This window comes from Aricia agestis, chromosome 10, assembly GCF_905147365.1.
Source record: "Aricia agestis chromosome 10, ilAriAges1.1, whole genome shotgun sequence".
Classification (NCBI taxonomy): domain Eukaryota; kingdom Metazoa; phylum Arthropoda; class Insecta; order Lepidoptera; family Lycaenidae; genus Aricia; species Aricia agestis.
In genome coordinates, this window is record NC_056415.1 from 7,506,490 (window position 1) to 7,521,327 (window position 14,838).

General features: G+C 33.9%; 1 protein-coding gene across 3 annotated transcripts; it reads right to left on the bottom strand.

The window, feature by feature from the left end:
* Positions 1-7,099: 7,099 nt before the first annotated feature.
* On the bottom strand, positions 7,100-14,033 carry LOC121731139 (succinyl-CoA:3-ketoacid coenzyme A transferase 1, mitochondrial). 3 transcript variants are annotated; one of them, XM_042120493.1, is made up of 10 exons: positions 13,835-14,033; positions 13,649-13,752; positions 13,240-13,435; positions 12,913-13,031; positions 12,555-12,695; positions 11,936-12,356; positions 11,605-11,760; positions 9,801-9,922; positions 8,503-8,673; positions 7,100-7,471 (listed from the first exon to the last, which is right to left on the bottom strand). In XM_042120493.1, the coding sequence occupies exons 2-10, from the start codon at positions 13,724-13,726 to the stop codon at positions 7,319-7,321; spliced, it is 1,557 nt and encodes a 518-aa protein (XP_041976427.1). In that variant the 5' UTR covers positions 13,727-13,752; positions 13,835-14,033; the 3' UTR covers positions 7,100-7,318. The 3 variants fall into 3 exon arrangements, with proteins under 3 accessions (XP_041976427.1, XP_041976428.1, XP_041976426.1); XM_042120494.1 differs by having other exon boundaries at positions 13,831-14,033; XM_042120492.1 differs by having other exon boundaries at positions 13,649-14,033.
* Positions 14,034-14,838: the final 805 nt, after the last annotated feature.

Genomic DNA, 14,838 nt, shown 5'->3' on the forward strand with positions numbered 1-14,838 from the left:
AATATATAACGTGGTCAATGTAGGAATAGTTACTTTTGCACCGATTTATTGTATTTAAAGGTAATTATTATAAATGTGTAAATGGTTTTATTTATATTTTTTTGGTATTTTATAAGCCCTTTATGAAAACACTGAGAAAATAACACTCCTTCATGTTTATATTATCACAAGCATGGCGATCTAGAGGAGAAAGAATTCTCTGACATTGGCAACCTTAGAGCATTAAACCAGTTATTTTACTGTGCAATTTGTCTTTTTAAAATTACGTTTCAAAACATACATGTAGTGTATATTTTGTAATTAAAACCTTTTGTTTTGACACCCTACTTGATGGGTTCCTTATGACAAAATAAAATTCTGCTTTAATATTAGTAAATTATTATTTATTAACCTTCGCTTTTTCGACAATTGGGTAAAAATAATCAAGTGTTTCTGGTAGACTTAAGAATTCATCGATAGTCGAATATCGATAATGTCATGCAACAGCTTGTTTCATTTTGCTGCTATTGTTTTACTTTTTACTATGCCATTGTGTTGTATACTGACAGACATTATTACGTGGGCGACTGTGTGAGTATGCGATTGTGTTCGTGTAGTTTATGAGTGTGTACGATATTATTGTTGTGTGCATGCATAGCGACATGATTGAAAAGTCTATGTGTGCTACCTCACCCCGCACCGAAAGTGGCAGAAATTTTTGCTTAGGAATTGTTACGCGTGGCTCCTCCGGGCTGGTTTAATGCTCTAAGTTGGCAACTAACTGAGTCGGCAATTAAAAAAAAGAAGAAGAAGGAGACAAAAAAAAAAGATAATTAGATATTGTTATTAAGTTTATAGAGATTATGTTTTAAGCAAGAAATTGATAAGTTTATTATATCCTATACCTATTTGATACCTACGCTAAATAATCTACCATAAAAAAGTCTTAGAAATGCATCAAACTTGTGGATTACAATTACATGCATTACAATAGAGTTGATGTCATGAGTTGAACATAGTTTGTTGAACTTGAACTCATTCTTGAACACCTACGTTTTTTTGAGCTTTCAAATAGGTATTATTGTAACATAAACAGGCAATTTATAAGTTTAATAATCCCCTTTTCGTGCCTTGTAAGGCATTTTACATTATTAGTACTGTGTACGCTGAACCAAATATTTTTCAGGATAAAGGATGATTGCTAACACTGAGATACTATAAGTACTACATTTTATAATAAAGAATTGCAAGTGTAATGATGACGAAGTCCTAGGAAGATAATATATATTCACTCAAAAGCTTTAATTAAAAGAAATTTAATAAATACTCGTTTTTAAATGTTTTTTCATTTATTTTCTCACTTAAATATATCTACCTTAGATACATATTCATACACAGCTTTCATCAATAGGTACTATATTTGTCTTACACCTTATTATCAACCTAGTATCAGATAGGCAAGTGTTAAATCTCTTTTATATTATACTTATAAAAATATTTATACAGCGGAAATCTTAAACAAGGTCTTGTCACTTAAATCAAAGAAGATGAATCAAATATCCCTTGTGTAAATATTAATTTATTATTATTAAAGGAGTTCAAATACAAACTTTTGATGAAAGATAAAAACAATATTATAATTTCAGACTTTTATTTGGCAAACCAATAACAATTAGAAACTGCATTGCAAGTTGCAACTATAGGAAATTGCCTGGGATATCTCAGACAGAGAGCGGTCAAGGGTTTTGTGTTCTTTGTGTTGTATTATGTTGTAGAATGCCTCCCGTGTGAATATCTCTATATACTCACACAGGAGGAGTTCTGAATGTGTCAGAATTGCTCCTCAGTCACACACTGACTGCTCCAACGCAAATGCTTCAACGCGTGACCACTCTGTCTGATAGGTCCCTAAAACGACCACATCTTTTTAAAATGTATAATACATGAGGACTTACTAAAGTCCTCATGTATTTTAAATTTTAATGTAATAATATAAAACTAATATTATTATTATTGAGGTACAAAAGTATTTTTGGTAATAATAATATAAGTTCCAATGAAAATATTATGTTTTATGAACAATAAGTATGTTTGTTATGCAATTTTTGTTATGTCTTTTTGGAAAAAGTACTATAAGTAATGTAGGATTATATTTTTGAGTTTTAGTGACTATTCCCATTGTATATTATATCATATTGTAGTCAAGAGAAGTTATAAATGAAAAAGAACATATGATAATTTAGCTAATTTGGATTTTATATTATCAATGATTTTACATTTCTAGTAGTTTAGGTGTATGTGTGTGTGTCAATATTTATTCGTGAATATACATGAATCTAAAGTTTCAAAGGTTGTGTTCTCAAAATTCTTGTTATTGAGAAAGTAATACCTTTGAATTTACCTCTTTGGTGCAGCGTTTATCATGCATGGTTTACAAGGAAATAGTTTGTGAAATAACACAAAGACCTACTGCAATCAAAAGATTGTACGAAATGCTCCTAAGATAGGTTCCTAAGAAGTACATAGTAAGTCCTCATGTATTTTAAATTTTAATTTAATATAAAACTAATACTTATTATTATTATTGAGGTAAGTAAGTACAAAAGTATTTTTGGTAATACATAATAATATATGTTCCTATGATAATATTATGTTTTATGAACAATAAGTTCCATATGTTTGTTATGCAATTCTTATTAAGTAAGTCTTTTTTGGAAAAGTACTATAATGTAGGTTTTTCTTTTTGAGTAAAATTTAGTGATTTACACTATTCCCATCATATAATACCATATTGTAGTCAAGAGAAGAAGTTATAAATGAAAAAGTGCTCATAATATGAGAATTTTGCTAATTGGGATTCTATGATATTATCAATTATTTAACTTTTCTAGTAGTTTAGGTTTGTCAATGTTTATCCGGAGCATGTTATACGTACATCTAAAGTTTAAAAGGTTGTGTTCTGAAAATTCTTGTTAAAAGTAAGTAATATTGAATTTACCTCTTTGGTGCAGTGTTTATCATGCATATACCAAAATACTTCAGGTTTACAAGGAAATAGTTTGTGAAATAACACAAAAACCTACAATGCAACTATAAGATTGTACCTGTAGGTTTTTGGTGAAAATTCATACTTGTTTTACAGTAATTATACACAACACTTGTGTTCCTTATACCTTGTATGTGTTTCTTGTGTACTAAATCAATGCAGTCTTAGCTCATCGCACAAATGCAAACCTTATTGTTGACTAGACATACATAGGTATATTGTATTATTATACTACACCTCACTTATGTTATTATTCTGAAACCTCACTAACACTAAATGGATTACTAAGGTCTCTACGTCTTTACTTATGTATCACTTCGTGATTAACTTGAGAATACTTAATCGTTTTCCAAAAATTTGGACACTTCGAATGTTTAGTTTTTTGGTTTTAATAACGAATTATTTTCACTAAAATATATGCTATAGACTAAAATATAACTTATTAAGTAACTAACCAACTAAATAGCAATATAATTTAAGACTAAAAAGTATGTAATATTAATAAATAAAATTACTAAAATGTAAACTATTCAGTAAAAGCTACTCGTTGGTTGGTGTTTATTGAATTGCTGTATTTGACGTAAAAGCAAGCGAGCTTATGTCAGAAGTGTTGTCATGATACCAAATGATACGAAATTATTACTCAGTTTCAGTTAACAATGGAGAAGTGAGTTTTGTGTCACGTGACCACTGACTGGCTGGAAAATAGAGGTCATGGTACCAAAATGCGAGCCAGTCAGTATTCTGGCTGGCTTTAAGAGCTCATGATAGGGGGGCAGTTGATCAATTCAGTAAAGGTAAGCCTATTGAAACTTGCGATGGAGTTTTGGAGGGGACACAAAAAAGCACGTGGTGTGCATGACAACGAATATCTATTTATATAATAATGGTTAATATAACATCCTACCCAAATTTTACCAATATTACACATTAAAACCTAGCTAACACCATTTTAGGAAAATAATACAAAAACACAACATCACTCTTTCACATTCCCGGAAAAAACCAATTCGTGACCAAAATACATTTTTATTTTTTTACTAGAGTCTGGCTAGCGAAAGATGAGACTGGAAAAAGGCGGCAAATTCAAAAAATCTACGTATGGCAACCTTGTCTATAGTCGGAATTATAGTTTTGATACTTGATTATTTATAACAATAATATTATATTTTAGTTTGGATAACTCATTTCAAGAATAAGTTTATTGTTTCATTGTATTTTGTTGTTGACGAAAACTTTTGCATGTTTTTGTCGGAGTATTAAAACTTCATCTTTATTACTTACCGTACATCATGAAATATATTACAAAATATAATTTAACCAAACAATTATCTTCATTTTCTTAAACTAAATTGTCACTACTGTTTCTAAGTTTAAATATAATTTAATTTAAATGTTAAATAATTTCCTATATTATATTATTACTCGCAAGCGTCATAGATTGTATTAATTATACTCAAATATGTTTATTTAATACATACTTGTACACGCCTGAAACTAATAACCCTCCCTTGGAAGTTGATTAAAAACTAAGGATTAAGGGGAGATGAAAAAACAACACAGAAAATCAAAGGTTGCGGATTTTTTTTTCGCATTTTATATAAACATTCGAAAGGTTTTTTTGTAAAGTTCATTTACAATTGACTAAAATATATAGGTGTCATTTTGTTTGACAACTTTTTGCCATCTTGTTGGTAGGGACACGATCCCATTGCTATAAAAATTTTGGGGCTTCTGATGAAAAAACTGCGACGAGTGGTTTTGGCAGTCCTCTTGTGATGTCAACCTGACACTGCCTAAGGAATCCTGCAGCGATTGAAACAGGTGGAAATCTGAAGGTGCAAGGTCAGTAACTCAGGACTATACGGCCTCCCAGCCAAACTCCCGTAACCACACGCCTTTATTTATGTGGCCTTCTTTTTTAATCCTTTTTAGGGTACAAACACTGACATCTGAAAATATGTTCATAAATAAAGTTAGCATTCATTATCAAGGTTGCTTTCAGGTATTTTTTTTTTTTTGGTAACGTTAGGGTCTTACCGGTCTAAGAAGAAATGTCATCAGGGAACTGATTTTCTCTATATACACTCTTCTTGGAACATAATATCTCATAATTTATTTATGCTAGATATTTTAACTTGCATAACTGAATCCTTTGCATCATTCATGTTACCTGAAAAACAATAAATTAAATTACATGATATTGATTTGTAATTGAAAGTATCAAAATCTTTTACCTCTACTTACCAATGCACTGGGTATTTCATGTAAACAATCTTGTTTTTGTTTAAAAGTTGCATTTAATTAACTTTCTTCCAAATTCCGTTTCCTTTTATTCCTTCCGCCGTTCCTTACCTTTTTACCCTGTCTGTGGCACAATACGCATCCTTTGTGTCAAGTTGCCAAAATAGAAGAAAAAAAAAAAAAAAAAAAAGTTGCATCCTTTACACTTCTTTTTTGTTCGTATTTACTAATCATAGCTAAAAACAGTTTTCGCAAATCTCTTTTCAAAGTTTTCTTCACGTTTAAATTGGAAAATCACGTAAACCATATAAATATTTTTCATTTTGACACATAAACAACAGATGCTATAGGTGACACTGACGTTAATGACAGTGTTACCATAATCAGTTTTGGAATAAAAAGCCAGTCTCATCTTTCGCTAGCCAGACTCTATGACATTTATGAGCCCATTGCAGCAAATATACTGTGCAAAGCTTTTATTATTCGTATGCACTTTGAAGCCCATATATGGCGCCGGCTGTAGGTGCAAAGTTAGGTTTTTTTTTAAACCAGAGAGATTTGCTATAGTATTAACAGGCTGGGCTTGTATTACCTTGAATATACACTGTGCCACGCCAAGCCAAGTGAAGATAACAAAACAAACATTACATTACACCACGCCACACCGAATGGCAGCGGCGAGGCGAGCACTTTCAGTGCAAAGACTTCTATAGTTTATATAGAATTCTTTGTTTCAGTGTCATCTAATAACATAGTATCGCTTGAGAAGTCTACGGCCGCCCGTGGCCGCCGCGCTGGCGGCCGCGATTTCTCTCAATGTACTCAATGTACTTATTAAACATTAATGAAGATTATGAGGTTGGTTCTCAGGGATGAAATCAGAAGTCGTGAGATTCGGAGTCTATACCCTGTTTATTCTAGCACTACACAAGTTGAATAGTACAAAGAAAAAACACAAAGTTGGAAAAAGGTTTGGAACAAAAAAAGAAAGCGTGGTTGCGGTACAAGAGAATATTCGCGCACTTGTTGCTCCAAAGCCGGCGGCCAGCGGACTGCCCCTGCGTCACTCTGTTGCCCCGCTCAATCGTCTAGGGGGTGAGCGAGACGGCGATAGCCGTCACTGCAGGAATCGGCTCGGCATGCGCCCGCGAGTACCCCGAATGGGACGATCGGATGATCGGTTTGCTACAAGATAAAGTTTAAAATCACATGACACTGAAAGTGCTCGCCTCGCCGCTGCCATTCCGGTGTGGCGCGGCCCTAATACTTTAGTAGGTATAACTATACTATAGGGAGTCAATGACCGCTACACCATGTTTCGCCAAGTACAGTATAGGAATTAAACCCTTTTTTATTTTATTTATAGTATTTACAGGGTGTATGGTATGGACGCTGTTAATATAATACTATCAATTTAAATACGAATCTATCCGCTAACTCTTTACCTTGACGCCGATTTTGATAACCTTTGTATTTTTTTGTATTTTTAATTCCGGCAAAAAGACATCATAGATCGGATAAAAAATGAAACAAACAGTATACTTACTTAAAAATAACTTGTAAATTGTAATACAGGAATAAAAATCAATAACAAATGCTATAATATTTAGAATTAAAAAGCTTGTTCTTAAGTATTATTGAGGAAATTGATTCCTAGGCAGTTGATAGACAAACGTCATTTGGTCGGATCATGTCAACTCAATGTTATTGTGATCTATCGGGAAGGTTTGACGTAACGCGACCAAACTACGTAGATCTCCCATCTGCCTAGGAATCAACTTCTCTGATAGTACAAATGCTAGCAAAATATACTTTATTATTACACATTTGATACAAAATATACAATTCATTATTATAAAATTTAAGAACTTAAAACATACAACTTAGCACCATACATAAATTCACGTTAAATTCTATCTTATAGTCAGTTACAAAATAAAACCAACATTATAACTTAGCCAGGAATTGGATATGTAAATTATAGATAGCTTATATACTGCAAAGTGATTACGACTCCATAAAATTTATACCATATAGATTCTTGTTTACTTAGTTATTTTCTGTGATATCGCCCATCTTCTTTAAGTCCTTTGCCACAGTAAATTCACAGCCAGTGCTTGCAACAATGTCTTCCACCTTGACTCCATCAGCCAACTCTGTTAGTATCAACTCCCCTTTCTCCCTATCAATTTCGAAGACACACTAAAAAAGAAATTCAGTAATAAACAATATTACATAAAATAATAGATGTATGAGAAAAAAATTGTTTATAAGAGCAAAAACGTATATTATTATTATTGTTAACTATTTTTTTTTTAAATGAAATAAGGGGGCAAACGAGCAAACGGGTCACCTGATGGAAAGCAACTTCCGTCGCCCATGGACACTCGCAGCATCAGAAGAGCTGCAGGTGCGTTGCCTGCCTTTTTAAGAGGGAATAGGGTAATAGGGGAGGGTAGGGATGGGAAGGGAATAGGGGAGGGTAGGGAAGGGAATAGGGTAGGAGATTGGGCCTCCGGTAAACTCACTCACTCGGCGAAACACAGCGCTAGCGCTGTTTCACGCCGGTTTTCTGTGAGAACGTGGTATTTCTCCGGTCGAGCCGGCCCATTCGTGCCGAAGCATGGCTCTCCCACGTAAAACTAATCTTAAACTACAACTACAGTATAACTTATAAAACTCTTTTTAACTATTAATATGCTGACTAAAAATATTTCCTTACAAATTAGTATGTTGAGAATTTCATAACAGTACGGTTTACTATTGTTTTTTTTTTTTTTTTATGAACTAAGGGGGCAAACGAGCAAACGGGTCACCTGATGGAAAGCAACTTCAGTCGCCCATGGACACTCGCAACATCAGAATAGCTGCAGGTGCGTTGCCGGCCTTCTAAAAGGGATTAGGGGAGGGTAAGGAAGGGAATAGGGAAGAGTAGGGAAGGGAATAGGGTAGGGGATTGGGCCTCCGGTAAGCTCACTCACTCGGCGAAACACAGCGCAAGCGCTGTTTCACGCCGGTTTTCTATGAGCCCGTAGTATTTCTCCGGTCGAGCCGGCCCATTCGTGCCGAAGCATGGCTCTACCATTTGCTTGAAATAACAACCGACGCTGTTATTTCGAGCTAATAATCTGTTGGTTCCGCTTGAGCCTTGACGAGTTTCCCGGCAAATTACATAACACTTTAAAAAGTCAAGATGTTATTTTGTTAAGTATCAACTAACTATATTTCTTTACCTTCTCAGTAACGATCATGTCGACGCAGTTTTTGCCAGTGAGGGGTAGAGTGCACTCTGGTACTATTTTGTGGCCTCCATTCTTAGCGCTGTGCTCCATTGTGACTATGACCTTAGTACGCGGAGCCGAAACTAAATCCATGGCCCCACCCATACCTTTCACCATTTTGCCCTGAAAAAAAATTTATACCATAAGTACTAAAAAAATTCTCTCTATCAGAAAAGGGTCTACTTATTTTTATGTATAATATTTTTAAACTTCGAAACTTCTTCTCATAACATAAGAAATCCATAGTAAACTGTCGCGAGCTAATAGAATTTGCTCGTCACTGATAATCTATACTAATATTACAAATGCGAAAGTCTCTCTGTCTGTCTGTCTGTCTCGCTTTCACGCCAAAACTACCGAACCGATTGTAATGATATTTTGTATACAGATAGTCTAAAGTCTGAGAAAGGACATAGGCTACTTTTATACTGGAAAAATGGGTTGTAAGGGGGTGCAAATACGAAAATTTGTTCAAATTAAGTTAGTTCCAAAAATTCATACTAGATGGCGCCGTGCGTCTCTTACATCGCGCTAACGCTTGCCCAACATCTTTCTATAAGACCCACGTCTTATAGAAAGATGTTGGGCAAGCGAATGTATCATCATACATTCAGGTTTTTTTTTTCGATTGTTATTTCTTTTTTACGTTATTTAATAAGTCAGTACTTTATATTATAATTTAATTATATACAGTGACGTAACCTTAAACCTATCAATGATAAATAGTTTATGGGCAAAGTTGTGTAATTGGGGGGCTAAATAAGCTTTAAAATTTGGCATAAAATATAGTTTAATTTAAAAAAAAATATATTATGTGCACACTGCACAGCTCTTTGATTAAAGGGGTACCAGGGTTTTTTTTATAAAAGCTTTTGACACCAATTTTGTTGACATCGCGCGCTATAAACTGAAGTCCACGCGGACGAAGTCGCGGGCAACAGCTAGTATACTGTATAGCTTATAATTTTAAGTCACATATTGGTATCGCACTCCTATGATGTACGAACAAGATAGCTATATTGTTTGTGCTTGAGTAAAAGAGACAAGTAGCTATGGTTAAATGTGACAATTTGTCGTTTCAATTGATCGTCAAGAAAATCGTCCAATCGATCTTTTGAACGTAAAATCGTTTTCGATATTGCTACACACGTACAATTTGTCGTTCGATTTTAACATCGAGGAGATAAATCGTTACGATAATTGTCCCATGTATGGCCACCTTAACGAATTTTGTGCATCATCATACTTACAGGAATCATCCAGTTAGCCAGGTCACCATTTTTGGAGACCTGCATCGCGCCAAGTATCGTGAGGTCGATGTGTCCACCGCGAATCATCGCGAAACTGTCATCAGATGAGAAATATGAGGCACCTGAAAAACATTATTAGACAGTTTAATATAAGTTTTGTTATGAACATGATAATAATACATATTAAATGAGAATAACGCATGAGTATTCCTAAATAATATTAAGAACAGGCCGAGCTTTTGCTAAAGGTGAGACCACACTAGGCATAGGGTTGCCATCCGTCCGAATTTCCCCGGATTTGTCCTAGTTTGAAGGGCATCCGGGGTGCATCCGGCCGGGCTTTTGAAAAGTGTCCGGTTGAAATCCAGACACTTTTGATGAGAGAAATTTAACTTTTAAATCATGCAGCAATAAACGAAAGATAAAAACTCGCTAAGCATACACACGGTTTCTTGCACGGACTTGAGTTTGTCAGATTTTTACAAATTCTTGTTGGAAAAGCAAAATTTGGCAAGACGTTATCTTAAATACTGTTTAAGAGGTGTCTGGGGAAATAACCACATTTTGGCCAAATGTCCGGGAATTTTTACGTGCCTGACCGCGGCGAAGGGAATGTGGGTGATGGCAACCCTAGGCATAGCTAACGCGACACGTCAACTCACAGTCATGTAATATTCATAGGATATCGTACTGATAACATTTGCTATTATGTCCTACTCCGGACTCCCGAGCCTTCAGCTTTTTAACATTGTCAATACTATAATTATACCATGTTATTTTTACTAATAAAAATATTTTATTTGCTCTAATGATAAGCCCAATTATGAAACAAGCAATGGGTTTAAAATGACCTTGGCATCACAGATCTGAAACTGTTAATGTAAACAAATCTTTATCTCTTTTACTTATCACAAAAGCAACAACATAATATGACATCACAAGATGTTCCCACTTCCACACTTAACCCTATCAAGTTATTGGTTCTATGACCTATCTTAAAAATTAACAAGTCTTAAGGGTATTGCAATAAGTTTTTGTTTTATAAAAAAATATATTTTTATTTGAAATCTGGGCTAGAGCCTAGATAGCGGGAGAGCACAGGTTGCCTTTAAAAATTTACCAAGCAACTTCTTTATTACAAGTCGACAGAGTTTACGTAAAAGAAAAATAAAATTAATAAAGCCGAAATAATTAATATATAAAGCTTACTATAATTATGTTAGCATAAATGAATTTTTCCCTTTGAATCTATCTTTTAAAAGATATTGGATGGTTAATGGTTAATATGACATAATCATGCAAACACTTGCATAATATAATGTACTGTGTGTAAAGGGAGCACTTATTTGCAAAAGGCTAAAAGTGTATCAGATAAGACAGATTTTTACATAATGTTAACCCTTAACCACTAGCTGCTTTTTCATGTTAAGGAAAAACTACTAATAAAAATATGTTTATATTTATTAGTAGTTTTTCATAAAGTCATCTAACATTCAATAATCAATTACAAAGTAACTTAAAATCTACACTAATATTAAAAATGCGAAAGTGTGTCTGTCTGTCTGTTACCTCTTCACGCCCACGCCGCTGAACCGATTTTACTGAAATTTGGTATGGAGATACTTTGAGTCCCGAGAAATGTCATAAGATACTTTCCATCCCAGGAATGTACGGTTCTCGAACGATAAACGAATTTTGGCGTAACGGAGTTATGGGCTTCGTCTAGCATTAATTAATAAAAAAAATCTGTATTTATGTTATAAGTGCATTTATACCTCAATATAGAGTTTGTTGCATAACTAACCTGGAACAACTGTGACAGTCTCTTTTCCAGCATTGATAAGATCGGGGTCCAATTCACTTTCAGTTGGGGCTGGGCCGAGCCCAAGAACTCCATTCTCGGACTGTAAGTACACTTTGATGTCTTTGGGAATATAATTACTGGCCAACATTGGCATACCTGTAAATTAAATCACAAAAATTCAAGAAGGTGAAACTGTAATTTTTTTTCAACTAGATTGAACAGGTAATCTTTAAATATAATGATCGATTTAGAATATTGATCCTTAACATTAATATGCAGTTCAATCTTTCATAGTGAGTAATATCATAGAACTACATATATAGAGGCTTACCAATTCCTAAATTAGCATGCATTCCATCTTTAAACTCCATTGCGACTCTTCTGATTATCCTCTCTCGTACCATATCAGAAGGTTTCAGAGTCTTTTGAGTAGTATCCTTTCTGACTATTCTCCTTTCAATGCGTTTCTCAAACTTCTTGCCCAAGACTATTCTATGGACGAATATAGAAGGTATGTGCACTTGGTCTGGCTCAATTTCATCAACAATTTCTTCAACTTCCACTATGGTTGTTTTTGCGGCTTTGCACATAGCCGGGTTGAAGTTTCTAGCTGTCTTCCTGAATATTATGTTTCCATATTTGTCAGCTTTCCAGGCTTTTACAAGAGCAAAATCACCAGTTATAGCTTCTTCCATTATGTAGTCTTTGCCATTGAATTGCTGCACTTGCCTAGGAGAGCTTGGGATATCAATCTGAAAATGTCCGTTCACACTAATATTATAAAACTGAAAGCATGTGCATACCAATTTTGATTAAATTTAGTGTGGTCTTGGGTCAAGCCATAGGACAAAATGTTACTGCACAAACTAAGATGTACAAAGTAAGGACATCTAGTTTTGTAATGATTGAGAATATAATCTTTTCCTACTGTAGCAGAATCAGTATGTTACCTTTCCATCTTTTGTGTATTTGATTGGAGCACCACCTTCCTGGATTAAAGTTCCGTATCCTGTAGGAGTGAAGAAAGCCGGAATACCTGCCCCTCCTGCTCTTATCCTCTCGGCTAATGTTCCTTGAGGAGTCAGCTCAACCTGACAATAACATTCACAAATGTGAAAATCATATTAGATTTTGTCGTTAAGTTATGTTAATTCCTAGCTAGATCGATTTATCGCCCCCGAAACCCCCTATATACTAAATTTCATTAAATAGTTGGAGCCGATTCAAAGATTCCAATTATATATATATATATATATATATATATAAGAATTGCTCGTTTAAAGATATAAGACATAATATCTTACTTACTTCTAATTCACCTTTTAAGTATTGCCTTTCAAATTCGTCATTTTCTCCAACATATGAAGATATCATTCTCTTAACTTGCTTCTTTTGTAGCAGCTTTCCCAAGCCAAAGTCAGCAACTCCTAGAATATAAAATCGCAGTGGTTGATTTGATTTACCAAATATAATCATATTTAATTAATCAACTAGGTACGGCACAGCCATAGAAAGGCAAATATGAAATAATGATAATTGTAATCAAATTTTTTTTTATTTTGCTTTAATCATATATCACTAAATATTGACATAAAACATGGTGTAAGTAAACTGTAAAATAACGGAAAATATTACCCGCATTATTAGAAACCACAGTGAGTCCAGACACAGTTTTGTTGTTCAAGGCCTCAATAAGGTTCTCTGGAATGCCGCACAGTCCAAATCCTCCCACAAGCAGTTTTGATCCATCACCAATATCCTTTATAGCTTCACTGGCATCATGAAAGATTTTACCCTGGCTTTTTGTGCTGTATGATGCATATAAAAATATCTGAAATGTTCAAAGGATAATATGCTCAAAAATATAATGTAGTTTGATGGTGAGATAAAACCAGAAAGGGTGTGGTATAATTTTGGGTATAATTTACTGTATCTGTAAACATGTTTACAAGACACACACTTTACAACATTTGAAATAGAAATCAATTCTAAATAACAAGTTTTGCTACACAACATTACCTACTTAAAAATCAAATTATCTTACCTTATCAACATTATATTTTTTCACAAGTGAAAATAATTGAGAATTGTTTTTTAAAAGCCGAGTCGCTATCGACACCATCTTCGCCGGTTACAACGTAAGAGATACTAAAATTAAACCGAACGTCTGATATAATGTAGAACAACTAAACAATCTTTTATCATTTGCGAGATAAAGAACATTACTTGCCAGTTGCGTAGTCGCCGGTATTACTAAGTTGACGACCAACTTGTTTGTTAATTTAAATAACAAATTATGTTGAATGTTCATATTATTAGCAAATTTATAGCTGTGTTTACGTTGCTTACAGCTTTTAGCTTAACACTTCAATTCACACCGTGATTAAGATATCATTATTCTCTTTGTTTCAACTTTTTATATTTCCTATTTTAAGCTAATTCTAATACATTTACTTAATTGCTTTTTATTTATTTTTGTTTTGTTTTGAAACCACTTTGAATCTTTGAAATACAAGTGCAAGTGTCACTAATACTTTATCTATATGATGTGTCAACTGTCAAGTGATAAAAAAACATTAAAAAATGCGCGAAAAACTTTTTGAAACTACCTGTCAAAATACAAGGCTCAAGAATGTATTGTCTATGTAGTGATTCCCAAACTGTTTTCTGTGGACCCTTGGTGGACCCCTAAAGTGACTTGTTGTAACTTCTGGTTTCTGTCAAAATATACCGGAATCCGGATAAACATGGGTAGAGTAATAATTTAGGTACTTATATAGTTGTAATAAGCGTAAATATGTTTATTTTGTATTTTTATATAATCCATATTGTATTATTATAATGGAACCATAAACAAGGTGTAACAAAACTAGTTGGGTGGTGGGTGGGTACTTTTAGGGGGTGTATCTGGACATAGAGTTCATTATCAAAGTAGCAGCGCTGTTTTTTTTTTATGTATGGAAATTTTGATGACGCTGGGATGCTTGCCCATACAAATCAGAAAAAAATTGCTCTTTTGTTACGGTCAATATACTTGTTTGTCACTGAACTCTGATGGAGCTAGAGTCTAGACTCTAGACCGTTTTGAATGATTTTTTGTTTGCATTTGGGTAGCGCTTCAGAATCTGGTTTTACAAACCAGCACGGCAGGAAAACATCTGTCGGATCCGCTAGTAGTACATAAAATGTATAAACCTCTTGAACTAGAGCAGTTTTTTTTTTATATTATACTTT